General features: G+C 39.4%; 1 protein-coding gene across 1 annotated transcript; it reads right to left on the bottom strand.

The window, feature by feature from the left end:
• Positions 1-292: 292 nt before the first annotated feature.
• LOC104577438 (activated RNA polymerase II transcriptional coactivator p15) lies at positions 293-16,706 on the bottom strand. The gene is made up of 5 exons (XM_088522834.1): positions 16,658-16,706; positions 14,806-14,878; positions 13,029-13,148; positions 7,832-7,940; positions 293-545 (listed from the first exon to the last, which is right to left on the bottom strand). Exons 2-5 carry the CDS (start codon positions 14,875-14,877, stop codon positions 466-468), a joined length of 381 nt encoding a protein of 126 aa, XP_088378960.1. The 5' UTR covers position 14,878; positions 16,658-16,706; the 3' UTR covers positions 293-465.
• Between the last annotated feature and the right edge of the window lie 214 nt (positions 16,707-16,920).

Genomic DNA, 16,920 nt, shown 5'->3' with positions numbered 1-16,920 from the left:
TTCACTGTTTGCATTAATCCTTAAAGAAAACAGCTTCTAGAGAAATACCAAAGAGTATGAAATAAGAAAAAAAAGGAAATTGAGACATTTTAAGAATCTCCTCAGAAAAACTATTCATATCAGCAGTTAACTAAATCAAACCAAAACAAACAAATATTATAATTATCAGGTGGCCTTCTGAAGCATCTTCAAACAAAAGGCCATAAACAGCTATGCTTTACATACTATTGTTTTGTTTATTTTATACCATGAGGTGGAAGCAACATTTTCCTTTTAGTAAAATATACACAAATAGCCTCACTCAGAATACACTTTTAATGCACATAAAAAAGTATTCATCTTACAAATTGTTTTGCAATCCAAATATACAATAGCTTGGAAAACAATATTTTAGAAAACAAAAGCCAAAGTAAAAAGACTGCTTAAAACAACTAAAATAATAAATGCTTCTTTATGGCTCTATCTTTACAGTTTTCTTACTGCATCATCAATATCAGAAATCTGTTCCTTCAGTTGGTTCCATTGTTCTGGATTTAAAGAAATACCTGAAACGCATCAAAAAAAAAATACTTAGTGCAAAAAGAAAACTGAAGTTCAGGATCTTGCACACTTAATAGTAAGACTGATTTAATGTTCAAAGACCATCACAAAAATGTCACAACTATTAACCTTTCAGCTGCTTCAAGTGCAATAGCTATCTCATTAAATTACATAGCAACATAACTACCAACTTTGAACACTTCAGTTTAGCTTTGATGCTTATTTTGTGACTAAGCTTTTATGTATTTGCAAATTAGCATAATTCCAGGGAGTATCGTTTCTTTTTCTTAAATTACTGTTTTAAATAATACATGCTATAAGTAGCATCTTGGAGATAATCTATTCCACTCCCTAGAACTCACAAATCAACAAGGAAGTTCATTTTGCTTTGGTCGGTTTGTTGTTTTGTCCTGTTTTACTACAGGTCCACTCTAAGTTCTAGTGACACTCAATGTATAGGCCTGGAAGTTTAGTCAAATAGCCATCTAGAACGCTGAGAAAGGATTACAGCTACAGTGGTGTTTTAACATATTATGCTAATCTTCCTAAATAATTGCTGTTGTGCTAATCATGTAGTTAAAAGTCTTCTCCTGCCTTTTTCTTTCATAGTCTTGATGTTAAAGTATCCTGTTGTATACTGCCTTCCATTTAAAGAATGGAATCCTTAATTTATTAAAACATACCATGAGAACATACCAGCTATAACAAAGAGCACTAAGCCTTTGCAGTAAGCTTCCTTACTTAAGTCACACATGTTTTAGGATAAGTTATGTATTTTTTAGATTTAGGTGGCTAACTTCCTTTAGCTCTTTTAAATCTTACTCTAGAACTACAGAAATACATTAAAAGTATTAATTATTCCTTGACCTTGCCTTCATATTTTCTTCATATTTTTAAAGTGCATTTAAAGGTGCTAACAAATTTTTCGATGCTTATTTATTAGTTCTCCCTGAGGAAAACTCAGGTAGACAAGCAATGTTTTTCCTTCCTCTTTACACTTACATCTTATTCAAGACAGCAAATGCAATATAAATTGCATAAATGTTACTTAGAAACAGAGAGCTTTTTTTCCCCTGATACTGTTACCATTTCCAAGAAGAGTTATTGCCTTGACTGTCCAGTCATTTTAGTCACATCATAGATTCATTTCAGCTAATTTCAGCAGCAAACACCTTGCTTGTTTTCCCAGATGTACCACTTCCACAGAAGTCATGGCAGGTGAGTTTTCATGGCACAGCACCATTTACTTTATTTGTATGCTTCAAACTTAGTGGGTCTTTTAGATTGACATAAAAAATAGGTCAAGTGGTTGAAATGCCCAGTTTCCCTTTCTTCCCAAGGCACATCTGTTTTCCTCTAAAATTTAACAACAGTAAATGCTATTTCTAATTTTGTCAAAGACAACAGACGTCATCTAACTCCTAATAACTCCTTTAACTCCTAATAACACCTTCATCTATCATGCTACTGGAGCAGAGGCCTCCTTAATATATGGAAATCCCTACCAATTTCTGGGGAGGAAACCAAAGTGAAGATGTGCAAACATAAATAGAAATGAAAATAGAGAACCCCCCCCCCCCCAAATGATTGTATTCAGTTATGATTATTCCTGTCCCTGAATATATAATTGGAAGTGATATTTTAAAGGGACTGACTTTGAACCTTTCTGACGATTTGTACTGATTTGGAACAAAGAACTGTAATTAGTATCCAGACAATTTCAGTCAGAAAAGTCAAAATGCCCCCCGTGCAGATTCATGCTGCAATTAAATTGATGACCATGATGCAGTACAAGATTCTGGGGAGCATGAAGTCATTTCACAGACAATTAAAGACCTAGCAGATGCAGGAGTTTTAAACCTACTACCACAGCTTGGAATAACCCTGTCTGGCCCCTCAAAAAGAGTGATGAGTCATGGAGAATGACTGTGTATTTCAGAGAATGATGTCTACTCCCTATCCCCCAGTACCCATTCCTAAATGTACCCGTGTCGCTCAACTTGTGCCTTTTTTGAGTTGTGTTCCTCACACAGAACTTGGGGAATGACGAGAAGGAGGCTTTGGCTCTACGGATCCACCTCAAGTTTTCTGGTCGCAACCTGTATCAGCACAGAGGCCACAAATGCTGTGTACTGTCTCCAACAAAGGCTATTCACCATCAACATTGAAGACTACGGGTTTGTTGGACACTGGGGCTGATGTGACTATTACCTCTCAACATTCCTGGCCATCATCTTGGCCCATTGTGAACACTGGGATGGGTGTAGTAGGGCTGGGGGGATCCGCTCAGGAGGGCGTGTCTCTTGTACCTGTGCTGATCACCAATCCTGAAGGGCAAGCAGCAACGATCAAACCATACATAACCTCTGCACCCCTGAACTTGGGGGGAAGAGATTGTTTAGGACAATGGGGGGGGGTCAGGATTATGACGGATTTTTGACAGGGGCCACTGTGTTGCAGGGTGTTCATCAACCCACACTTGCTTTAACCTGGTTAACTGACAGGCCTGTGTGGGTGGATCAGTGGCCCCTAGCAGAGGAAAAGTTGCAAGCCCTGCAAGAATTGGTGTCAGAACAGCTTGTGACTGGGCACATTGAACCCTCTCACAGTCCTTGGAATACCCCTGTATTTGTGATTAAGAAATCTGGCAAATGGTGACTTTTACATGACCTACGACAGGTAAATGCTGCCATGGCCACCCTGGGAGCTTTACAGCCCGGCCTTCCTGCACCCTCAATGATCCCTATGGACTGGGATATTGCGGTAATAGACCTGAAGGACTGTTTCTTTACCATTCCATTAGCACCCCAGGATAGGGAAAAAATTGCTTTTACTGTATTTTACCTAGAAACCATTCTGAACCAGCCAAAAGATATCAACAATTTGCCAATGGTTTGTTGCTCAAGCTTTATCTCCTGTTCGGGAATAACTTCCAGACTGTTATTGTTACCATTACATGGATGACATTTTGCTTGCACCCAGAAAAGGGAGCAGCTGAACGATCTAGAAAAAGTAACTAGACAATCCTTACAGCATTTTGGCTTGGTTATAGCACCAAAGAAGGTGCAAAAGACTGAGCCCTGGAAATATTTAGGGCTTACAGTCACTGCCTGATGAGTGACGCCCCAACCCATCAAACTTAGTGTTAACGTTCAAATGCTTACTGATGTCCAAAAATTGATGGGGTCGCTGAATTGGATTAGACCCTCTCTTGGTCTCACAAATTCCCAGCTGCAGCCCTTATTGGAACTGCTCCAGCGTTCTGTTAATCCTTCTGAACCTAGGACTTTGAGTCCTGCAGCGGTTCAAACAATCCAGCAGGTGGAGTCGTTATTACAAACTAAATTTGTATCCCGCATTGACCCATTACAGATACTTCAGTTGTTTGTCCTCATTGATCGGACAACTCCTTTCGGTGCCTTGGTGCAATGGAACCCTGAATGGACAGATCCTTTACATATTCTGGAATGGCTGTTTTTACCTTTTCGAACTCGAAAGACTGCACCAGGATTGTTTGAACTTCTAGTAGACCTTATTATGAAGGCTCGTAAAAGACGTGTGGAACTGACAGGAAGGGATCCGTATCGCATTGTTGTCCCAATACAAACGTGGTATTTTGAATGGTGCTTAGCCAACAAGTATGAAGTTCAAGCAGCTATGGCTGATTTTCATGGGCAGATCTCTCATCATTTGCCCTCACATCCACTTATTAAGCTTTTTCAGGAAATTACGGTGGGTCAAAAGCACTTGAGCCAAATGGGGCCAGTTGATGGACTCACTGCCTTTACAGATGGATCTGGAAAGACCGGTAAAGCTGCTGTGGTATGGTACGACAACCAAGAATAGCATGACAAGGTAATCTTACAAGAAGGATCACCTCAAATAGTGGAGCTGCGAGCTATGGCCGTAGTTTTTCAAATGTTTCTCTAACCTGTGAATATTGTTACGGACTCTGCTTATGTTGCCAATCTAGTTTGCACGGCTAGACAAGACGGTTCTGTCTTTTATTGATCAACATCCATTGTTTTCGGTACTCTTAGACCTATGGTCTGCAATACAACAGAGAACCGAACCCTATTTTATACTACATATTCGCAGTCATACTGCATTACCTGGCTTCTTTACTGAGGGTAATGCTAGGGCTGATGCCCTTGTGTCTGCTGTGGCCTTGGGTCTGCTCCCTAACAAACACCAGCAGGCTTTATTACCTCATCGCTTTTTTCACCAGGGCAGCTCAGCACTGAGTCGACAATTTGGCTTGACGCAATCCACAGCACGATCTATAGTTGCTGCCTGCCCTGATTGTCAAGGACAGCAGACGCCTGTTTTCTATGGAGTTAACCCGAGAGGCCTACAAGCGTTACAATTGTGGCAAACGGATGTCACCCATATCTCTGAATTTGGATGGCTTCGGTTTGTCCATGTTTCTGTTGATACATTTTCACACACTACTTGTGCTACAGCCCAAGCAGGGGAGAAATCTTTACATGTAATTCACCATTTTCAACGTGCCTTTGCAACTCTCGGCATTCCTCAAACAGTAAAAACTGACAATGGTCCTGCCTAGGTTTCCAAAAAGGTGCAGAGTTTTCTAAATCAATGGGGTGTTCACCACATAACCAGGATTCCCCATTCCCCTACAGGCCAAGCCATTGTTGAACGTTTACATGGCACCCTGAAGCGCCTCGTGCAAAAACAAAAAGGGGGAATGCAGGGGGAGTCCCCACAGGCAAGACTAGATAAAGCTGTATATGTGCTTAACTTTCTTTCCTTCCCTAACAACTCTATCACCCATTTTTTTCGCATTTTTCCTCTTTGACTACAACAGAAAAGGTACCACAGCGGGTACCGGTGCAAGTTCGTGATCTGGTTACTGGCCAATGGTCTGGGCCACAGGAGCTCATAACTTGGGGAAGGGGATATGCTTGTGTCTCCACAGAGAGTGGACCATGATAGGTTCCAGCACGGCACGTACGACCTGCATTTCAGTCGCTGCCCTCCTCATCCTCAGAAGTTATGGAGGAGGAGATTGGCCTCCAGCCCCTCCCTGAAGAACTGGCAACAACATCTGGATAACCCTAGCCAACGTCATAAATCAAAGCACCATATGCCTGGCTACCAGTGATCCTCAAAATCCCTTTTCTACGTGTCTGGTGGGAGTTCCAGCAGAGAAACCGATTGGTGGCAGATATCCACGCGAGCCGAATACAAGGGCTTCAACTGCTGCATAATATGCTGGCAATGGATCAATGAGACCAGAGATCCAGACTCAGCGGGGGGTAAAGACTACAGTTGCTCTAACAGACGAAGTACGCAAGCTGCAAGTGGATGATGGATGGGAGTGGTTTAATACGTTGTTTGGCAACTGGGGTCTGTCTGGGTGGTTACCATCTCTAGTGAAAACAGTTTTGCTGATTTTGGTAATTATTGTAATTGTGTTATTAATGGTACCTTGCTTGATCAGTCTGCTGCAAAGTGCCCTGCAGTAAACTTAGTGCCATTTTTGTAGCACAAATACAAAAAGGGGGAATCATCAGGGATTACAGCAGGTCTGTGAAATCCCTGGCTCCCTTAGCAGAGAACGCTAACCTTGAAAAGATTAGAGTGTATCTATGAGATAGGGAGTTTACACGGAGACAGCAGAAAGTTATTAACAAGTTTAAGGAGGTTTGGCCACGGAGCAGAAACTGGCCAAACTAAGAATCATCCAATCATAACTCTGTCACTAGCTACTGTCCTTTGTAGCCCTCACCAATAAGCAGCAGCCACGACGAGGAGAGCTCGGTTTAAATAATGTACTTGGAGAACAATAAGCGCAGTTTGCATTGCATCTACCCCAGTTGCTTGTTTTTGGCTGCCACGACTGCAACACTCCTCCTTAGTTCCAAATTCTTAATTCCTCAATCTCCAATCCAAACTGATATTTTCTTTCCAAGATAAGCAGCTCACATATGTACCAACAGAACATTTAATTCACATGCTGTAACAGATTTTCATTTTATCATAAAATTCAAACCCTTCTGCCAGATAAATACCTTCATCTACATCATGTAGCTTTTGATGAGATCCTACTACTGATCTGTAGATTAGTTAGGGACAAGACATTCTTGTCAGTCAGCAAAAACTTCAAATGATCTTTAGTCACATCTACACATCACCATCACTTCACCTACCCACCAACTCTTAAGGTTGTTTCCCAGTCAAGAAACAGCATGTACTTTCGATTACCACCTCCAAACACAGCAATTTGAAGTCCTTCAAAGAGTAATTTTTTTGGGGAAACAGAATCAGAATGCTTGAGGTTGGAGGAGAGCAAATAGCAGCAACACATGCAGGACAAGAAGTTTTCCTATACAGGATCTGTAGATGCTATATATGTGATTAATTTTGAAAATACTTCAAGTTTTCTAAGCATCTACTACCTATGTTGTTCTTATTAACCTTGTTGCTGCTGAATACATCAGGCAATGTAACAACAAACCTTATACTGATTCAATATTAAATGTCTCCAAACTCCAGAACAAAGCATTCCACACTTACCTTTTTTCTGTCATGGTATATATTAAAAAAAAAAAAAATCTAAACACTAAGCTTTTCTAACATCACATTGCTTTTGTTAATATTTGCGCTACTGCAACAGTTATCATCTTCACCTTGCAAGTGACAAAAAAAATCATGAAGGCATGCCATTAAAAGTATGCAATAAAACTGTCAACTGTACAACTGCTTAAGCTGTTTTACAGACTGGTTTTACAGTACTAACCCTCAAATATGTACGCTATTTCCATCTCAACTAAAGTCTTAAAACATTTTTTTTGAAAGTTAGTCAATTAAATGTTTTAATTATTTTAATATGAAGTTGGACAGAAATTGATGAATGTCGGCATTTTAAAGAAATCATCATTTTTTTTTTACACCTTAATCTTAAGAAATTAAAGTTTAAACTTGAAGTAGGTAAGTGCTAAGTTCATTATGGGAGAGGAATGGCTATGTTTGTCTTATCCATAATCAATTTGTTTGTATCTGATGCTTCATTTTCAACAAACCATGAATTTCCCTAAACCAACATTTATTTAGAAAACAATCAGTAAGGCAGCCAACTGGAAAACAGCCTCAGGCTAATGAAACTGTTTTGCTTTTGATAAGCTGTAGGCAAGATTCATTAAAGAAAATAAAGATAGCACTCTAAAAACATACATTCAGTTATGAAGTGTAAAAAATCTGATACACTGGATTCTCCAGTTAACTGCACACAATTCTTTACTATAAAATATTACAAAGCAAAGAATACCTTTTCTGCCAGGCTTCATTTCACCTTCTTGATCCATCCAATATTCTCTAATATCAATTAAGACTTTCCCTTTAAAGTCACGAACACTGACATACCTCATTTTGCCAATCTGTTAAAACATATGTAAAGATCTATTAGGTATTTTACATAGTACAGTATTCACTTTTCCAAACAGTACTATTCTTGGACATGTGACATCGCAGGCCACAGCTTATTTTAGACACCAGAGAAACAACTAGTTCAAGAGCCTAATCCAGAGTAGTTTGCAGGCTAATAAGAAATGACAACATAAATGGATGAAGCATTTAAAAACCTGTTCAGAATTTAATATTCTTTTCTGGAAAAAATGGTTGGCATAGAACAAAAGGCATTATGTGCCTAACAAGCTAGTTTCTTATAAATAGGCACTAATTTACTGTTTTCTGGAATAAAATTTAGCCTCTATTTTTTTTTTGCCATTGGCAAGGGTAAACAGAGGGAAAGCAGTAACAGCTCTATTTCCAAATCAAAGCTTAGGCTCACTCCATATCTACAGAAATCAAATTAGATACTCACATATGAGAAGTACAATCTCTGGAGCTCCCCGATAAACACTTGTGAAAGCGAGTAATATTTGTGAAATGTTCACACACACCCCATATCCCCGTAAATACTTGTGGAAGTGAAAGAAAGACATCAACTGTCCCATGCTTGCCCATGAGTCTTCATGATATTTGTTGAGGCAGTGGATGCAAGAATATCTTGCTGCACCAGAAGTTCAAAAATATCTGGTCCTTTAAGTTTACCAGCATGTAGCATACAATGATATTGTCTTGGTTAAAACACACTTTTGAACTTCATAATTTCTGTAGCATAAGAGTTTGCCTGGACTATGGACTTTGCAAGCTCTCCCCCCACTTTTTTTTGTGCAGAGGTGGGGGGGGGGGGGAATAACTATGCAATCCATATTTAGGCTTACTAAAGCTGTTCTTAAAGTTGATATCAAATGAGTTCACACTAACTCAGTCTAATGTGAATTAAAACATGAAAATAGACATTTAAGAAAAGCTATACATTCTGTATACAGCCTCTGAAAAAAGGAATATATTCTGAAGTAACCAATTTTAATGTAGAATAGTTCTTCTGGTTTTTTTTTTTTAGGTTTCAAATGCTTTAATGTACACATATCCTCTACTTTCATACAATTTAACAGAAGGACAAACATCTTACTAGTATGAGGTCTGCCCCGAAATCATGAAAAATTCTCCAACTAAAGTCATGCAGATGTTTTAGTAGTAAACTATTATCTCACAGAATGAACAAGCATACTTTGTTTGCTTAAAGTAATATTTTTTAGATGGATCATGCTGCATTAATGCATTTTTGCTTGCTTCCAAGCATATTTTTAAATAGAAAAGGTTACCACCTCTAAGACAATATTTTGATTTATTATTTTCACAGTTCTTCAAACATAATATCCCAAAATAAGATATGTCACAGAAGCTGAGTTCTTTCAGATTTAACTACCATACCCAAATCTGTCAGCATTACTGGCAAAGAATATCCTAAGTGATCTGTATAAACAACGGTTGTAGTTTTGTAGCGTAATACTTCAGTAATTTTTGTTTCCTCCCAAAAAATGCTTCCAGTGATACACTCCTCCAGAACATTTGCTCCACAGGTCTAGAAAAGAATTCCAAATTTGTTTTGAGAAATACAACTTACATTAGCCATGCAAATATCGTCACAAACAGTTTAGGACTTGAACGTTAAGGATGAAACTACCTACCTTAACTACAGCAAGATGAGGGTTAAGAATATAAAATGTACATTTACTTAATCGGTATATTTACTAACTATAACTATTTCCATATGAAAATTCTGAAATAAAGATAAGCTTTATACCTGCTTATGTCTCACAGCTGAATGCTCACATAAATTTAGCATGTTCAGTTGCACTCTAAGCCAAACAGTTGTCATTTTAAGGCTTCAAGTTAGTTTTAATTAACATCTATGGCTAGAAGATACAACCAAAAATCTAGATTAACTATGTTGATGTTTCTTAAAGTTCAGTTGCCTCAATCTGGCACTGAATCTTTCTGAACCATTCTCTCACACAGCAGCTGACGTTCCTAGAATAACTTCACTGATGTAAGACACTTTTGCAACACCATAACAGTAGTGTTCCAAGGGTTATATTGCTTTATTTAAAACAGTGTAGCTACTGTTGTACAGTCTTCATAGCCAAGTTAACACATTCTTTATTAAATATCACAGCCCTTCAGTTTGAAGGCACACTATTCTATTGAATTAGTAGAGGATATGGCAAACATTATTTCCAGGTTTCCACTTCTTAGAATAAAACTCACTAAACTGCCTAGGTTCCTTTCACAGCTATGCAATTGACTTCCTGTGCGAGTTTAAGCAAGCATCCTCTTCACAATTCTCCCTCCTATTTCTAGTTTGCCTTGATTAAATTCTATACACTCTGTGAAAGTAGAAACAAAAAAGCATCTTATTCTTAGTTGATAAGTGTTCCTTCAAACTATGTGTTAAGTTAGTATAAACTCCTAAAATAGAAAGGCCTGTGAACAGTTGAAACAAGCATTACATCAATTTGGTTTAGCACATTAATTCTGAAACTTACGTGGTCACCAGTTCAACACTATTCATCATTTCACAGTCACTTTTCAAGTGTCACAGACCCATATGCTCATCTACTTTCAGCAACCATGACAGATATTTAGGGACATTATGTTGCAAGACTTAACTAGTTTCTCACAAGTCAAACAGCAAATGAAACCTTTTTTTTTTTTTAAAAAAAAAAAAAAAAAAAAAAAAAAAAAACATAAGGGCATCATTTTCTTCTATAAAAAAGGCAGAAAATTCAAAGGTTCAATCGTATCACCTAGCTCCTCTCTGAACAGTCATTAATGCTGTGCCCGGGCATCATTAATAAATCTTGTTCAAATCAGGCATAAATAGATGACAGGATTTGTCAAACTAACCAAAGCACATGATGCAGAGCTCAAGTTGGCTTGAAGCCATACATAGGAATCTAACACACTAATACTAAATCCTTCCACATTAGCATGAGTTATATTTGTCCAGGACCTCAAGTAATACCTAACAAATGGGAGCACGGTATATTTTCTACCCTCTTCCCCAGTTACATCTGAATCCTACTATCAAATTCCAAACTGTACTAGGCTACCTATAGCTTAAAACAAAGCCAAGATGTATGTGTGTGTGGTATCCTACACTGAATTATTTACACTTTATTCCTTTTATTTAGTTCCAGAAATAGCAATACACCATTAGTTTCAGACAAAAATAATCCTGAACACTAGATCATGAAAGGTTCTACATTAAAGGAATCTACACATTTTGAGAACAAAACCTGAAAATACAGAATATTAAGCCACTAATATTTTCTCATAATTTGCTACCTCTGTTGCACAAAGTCAGAACTGCTGACCAGCTATGAATGCTTTATATAAAGCCTAATTTCTACCAATTCACATGACATTTGTACAGTAGAGTCACTTGCATATCAGAGATCATTTTACTACCTGGAAAGGCAGAAAAAAGGAAGTTTCTAGTATTACTTAACCATAATACAAGGCTGCTGTAAATTTTTCCAGAAAAACAAATCATAACTGGAAAAATTAACACACACTGGAGCTTTCAGCATGCTCTGCTGAAGGGAAGGAGAGCATCTTCATGTCTGAATGCTACTGATCAGTTAGATATTAGCTAATACAGTATGAAAAATTGCTTAGTGCTTCACATAAGAGAATAATCAAATTAAAATACATCTGCTGTTGAGTAACTGAAGGGAAGACTAGGGAGCATCAATGGTTAAAGTCAAGATGATACTCAAAACTTTCTGTATTCATCAGTGAAAGAATTTGCCTATCAGGCTAAACAGTAGTCTATTAACTGTTCTTATCAACTTATCTTATGTCAAAGTTTGAAAGAAAATATTACAAGTGGGGGGGGGACAATCTTAACTGTTTTTAATCAATGCTGGAATTTTGAAACGTATTAGTAACATAGCACAAAGTTACATGTAATTTTTCAGAACTGTAACTGCAGTTGATTTCTTAAGTAGCCCTTTTTTCCTACAAAGTTCAAAGCATGCCCCAGCTAAATCAAAATTATTTCATCCTTCCTTTGAAAATGAATTCCAGACATTAATGCCCATTAGTGCCAAACTCTCCCTCCCAAGGAGGCACCAAGAGGGAAGTGAATACTGATAGACCAGAATCAACTTGCCTGTATTACAAAATCGGTAAAGCAGGCCATTTTCAAAGAACTTTTGCCACATTCATCTCTACAACTACAGTCCTGAACATTTATTTTGCACTACCAGTGTTACACCCATCTTATTAGGCATCTTTCACATACCCTTCCATTAACTAAAGATACTAAGAATTTAAGCTCCTTTCCTATCTCCTGCCCCTTTTGAGGCAGCAAGATGCAAACATCTATACTCAACCCACTCTCAAACATTGCCCTTAAAGTAATTGATAATTGTGTGGCATATTCTCAGTTCTCAGCACACACTGCTGCAGCCTCAGCTAGTCCCAAGAACTACAATAACCTGAATTCACAAATTTTATCATGCTACTGAAATATGCACATCCATTCCTTGTCTTTAAAAAAGGATGGCTTAAAAATTACAAGCTTCCCAGACATTCAGTGAGAGAAAAGCCTGCTTCATGGAAAAGGGAACAAGCAAAACTTAATCCAAAATACTGTCTTATAAAACAAGAGCAGAGTTGCCCTTGACCTAGTTAAACAGGAATTGAGAAGTCCATACTTCGATTTCCCGCAAGCATTTCTTGCGAGAGGCTTAATGAAAAATAGATTTGCATGCAGAGATTGTTCTGATTTAATACTTAATACATCAGTGGTAAAATGCTTAATACTTTAATACATCAGTGCTAGAGACAAAATGACTAACCAAGAAGTTACCATGAGCAAAGACGAGGCTAGATCAATTGCCACAACTCAAGATTCTTTTACTTTACTGAAACTTGACATTGCTTTTTCTCAGCATTTCATCTATGTGAGCACTGTAATCCTCTCTGGCCAAGGCTTCAAGAGACTAAACACCATGCTATCAAGCTATACCAACTGCCTCCAAAAGATTTATAAAGAATAGGATGTAACATGCTACCTCAACAAGCTCTAAAAGAACAGTCAGATTTACCTGAAACATATTCTCATCTCTGTTATTGCTTTGCTTAGAAGAAGCTGCACCTTTTGAACTTTCACCAGTCTTTTGTTTCTTTACAGGCTTTTCTGGAGCTGCTTGCTTTTTCCGCTTTGCCTTGCAGCAAGAATAAAAAACAAAACAAACACAATTCATTCTGTTAGCTGCAAATAAGTTTAAGTTAGAGGCTTACTATCATGCAATACACAGTCACCTTCTTCCACAAAGGCAGGACTCTAATACTGTACACTTATACTAGAATTTGGGGGGGGGGGGGGGGGGGGGGGGAACGACACACCACACAAATTGGCCTAATTCTGTTCCCAGTGAAGTTTGCCTGCCATATATTTTTGACTCAACTCAGGTCTTCTTAGAGTCAAAGTATTATTTTGAAAACTTTACCCATTTGCATGATATTGTCAGTTTACTTTTTTTAAAAACTAAAAAATGAGTCTGATGAAAATTTCAGTCACCTTTCAAGTACAATAAACATTACAGGACAGCTAACAACTCTTCTAGAAAAGAAAAATAGATCCTTTCTTCATTATCTCATCTATCAGAGGAGGTTCTTTGTATTACAGTCCAATCTCTGACCATAGCATGAAAAACAAAAGTGTTCTTAATGGCATAGATGGTAAATGGGGAAACCTCGAAATCTGATTATTAACAGATGTCACAAAGTTACTGTTTCTATTGCTGGTTTTCTAGTAATCATGCTGGGTTTCCTCAGAAACTAATGATAAACAGATATGAAAAATTAGTTGCCATTGCCAGAGATATATGTGGAACAGCTGCAACAAATACAGAAGGCTACCATTAAAAAAAAAAAACAAAAAAAAAACAAAAAAAAAACACAACACACACACACAGCCCATTGAAGAAGACTGTTTCACTGTGACTTTTGGGAATACATTTGCCAGAAAACCTTCACTTGATCGCTTTCTTAAATATTATGATTTGACATAAGGCATAATTTGATAGGTGCGACTAAGTCACATTTCAGCCAGTTGAGTAAAGGTACAGACTGAGCCTCTTCACGTGCCATATAAAAGACCTGATGACTGCATTACCATAGAGTTATTTCTGATAAACAGTAGGAGGTTCCTTTTTTGTATATAATGCAAAATGGCTTTTTTTGTTGTTCATGATTGGTACATCTATAAAAACACAAAGTAAATAACTATTAAAAATAATTAGGAACACTCAGTTTATTTCAAAATAGTTATCAGCAAATGCTAAAATTAATCAACTTAAAGACATTCTGGTTGGCTTGGCTTGTAAGTGAGAAACTAGCAGATGGTATTACAGTAAGCAAAAGAAATTGAAACAGAGAAAAAGAACATGTAAATAAGATAAGCAAGCAGTCTATGACAGGGCAGGTTGAGGGGGTTTTTTTGTTTGACATAGGCAAGTTATCCAGAAACCAAAAGGAGGCAACCTCAAAATTAGTCTGAATTCTTGCCACCAGGGGCAGCTTATACAGAATCCTTCTATCTCTTGCCACAAAGCAAGAATTCCAAGAAATTTAGGGGTAGATGTCACCACATGGAAAAACCTACAGTCAAAACACAAACTTAAGGGAGAGAAAAAAAAAATCACTGCACAGCAAAAAGTATCTTATCTACCATCTCCTTAATCTTAGGTCTGATAAATCATTCAGTGATAAGCACTTTGTGACATAATGTACACCTACTTCCTTTCCTCAAGCCTTTTTTTTTTGGGGGGGGGAAGGGGGCAGCTAATAGTGTAACAATGAACTGTTTATGATGTTCACCTTTTTGTCAACTTCACTATCTGAGTCACTACCAGATGAGCTTGAAGACACAAGTTCCTTTGACTTAGGCATTCTAGAGGGAAAAAAAAGTTAATATTAGAATACTATAGAATACATCCTATAATTGCTGGAAAACACTCTCGCTCAAGTCTCTTGAAAAGACTCAACTCTGCATTTTCATACAAGCATTAATACATGTTATGGATGTGATGAAAATATCCTTGTTTTAATATCTTTGCTGTTGTTCTTACAACTGCCTTAAACACCGAACTTTATTCTCTAGACTGTTTAGAAAGACTTTAAGGGCCCTAAAATAGTAGAAACCATGGGGGAAAAAGTACAGGTCAGCCCAGTACTGCTCAACTTTATTTCTCAATAAATTTGTAAGTTTATTCACTAAGTTATTGAATTCAAATTATTGAGGGCCACACTACTACCTACATCTTCTTGGATATTTTGCTTATTTGGATTTACAAGTAGCAGCTGTGTAATCATCCTACATGAAGCTAAAAGTTACTACCAATAACACAGAATTCTGAAAAAAAGCCTTACATTACAATGAACTACAGTATCGCAATTATTTTTTTCTAATGCAGCTTTAAACATTAGATACTAGAACCTATTCATTTGCTAAACAAGCAGACATTTAACTTTCCTTGAATGCATGCTGCCAGGTGCGTTTCCACATTGCTCTACTATGCAAACATGTGGTTAGACAGAGCAATTGAACATCTTGCCTACTATTGTGATAAACAAATAGCTCATTTGTTCTAAAAATAACCATCGCAGAGAAGAACAGTGCGTTGTAAAACACACTCCAGTTAGGAAAGGCTATGAAAGGAGTAAAGAGGAGCATGTTAGGAGATGAAAGTGAAAAGAAAAGGGAGTACCATGCAAAAAAAGAGCAGGTTGGCATAACAGTGCGGTACTAAAAAGGGACAGAACCTGGCATAAAAGCTTCGAGCACAATGAGAGAAGTCACAGCATAAAAAACGAAACGGGGCAGCACACACAGGCCACGCTGCAGGATAGAGACAGAGGAGAACCGGAATAGAACACAAAAATTAGCCCAGCAATGCCAAGAGATGAAGATGCGGGGCAGGAAAGAGAGTGGTACGTGGAGCATGAGCAGAGGGCAGCCCCAGGGCCCGCCTCGGGGTAGAAGAGGCAATATGGAAGACAGCGGGGGTGGAAAAGGGAAGAAGGAGAAACGGGAAGAGGCGAGAACACCTCGAGAGCAGCCGGCAAAGAAGCGGGGAAAGCGAGGGCGGAAAAAAGACAGGCAGAGGCCGAAAGAAAGGAGGAAGGCAGGCTCAGATGGGCTAGGAACACGACGTAGGCGGATCCCCGCCGCCATTTTCCTCCTTTTTCCTCTCTTCTTCTTGGTTTGCTTTGCCCCCCGGGGTGAAAGGGGCGAGATCTTAAGAGAAGAATGAGGGCCCAGACAAGGACGCCCCGGTCCTCCCGATGCAGGGCGGCGCGGGAGGGTAGCGGATCGCCGGTATGGAGGACAGAAGGCGACAAAGACTGGGCCAGGGGTCGCCTCCAGGCCGGGGGAAGACCCCGGCGCGAGGGGAACAGCGGCGGGTAAGTCCCCGCCGCCATTTTCTCCCTCCTTCGAACCCTCTTTCTTCGCGCCCCCCTCCCAACATGGCAGCTTCGCCTCGGCCGCGGCTCCTCCTCCCGCCCCGGGCCCCTCGCACGGCGGGGCAGCGCTCCCACCCGCGGCGGGCACTCGAAGGAAGAGGAGGGCAGCGGGGGCTCTGCGCCGGCGCAGGGAACAGCCCCGGGACAGGAGAGATAAGATAGCCGAGTCTGGGGTGGGGGATGCACGGAGGACTCCGGCACTCACGTCCTGCTCAGCTCGTGGCTCCTCTGCAGCACGAACAGGGCGGAAATGACGCGCCGCAGCATCACGGTCCTTGCCCTGCACCATGTGGGAGGGGCGGTGGCGGGGGAGGCGCTTAGAGGAGGCGCGGCTCTTTATTACTTGGGTACTTACTTTGGTGGGGCTATTGCTATCTCCGCCCCGTGGGGTGTAAGGGATCCCCGCGCGGGCTGATCTCGTGGGCAGAGGTTTGTTCGGGCTTGTGAGGGGGAGTGCTTAGGGGAGCC

The sequence above is a fragment of the Tinamus guttatus genome, unplaced genomic scaffold, assembly GCF_059628265.1.
Source record: "Tinamus guttatus ecotype Peru unplaced genomic scaffold, ASM5962826v1 Tinamus_guttatus_pri_ptg000168l, whole genome shotgun sequence".
Lineage (NCBI taxonomy): Eukaryota > Metazoa > Chordata > Aves > Tinamiformes > Tinamidae > Tinamus > Tinamus guttatus.
This window is presented reverse-complemented; position numbering and strand designations above follow the sequence as displayed.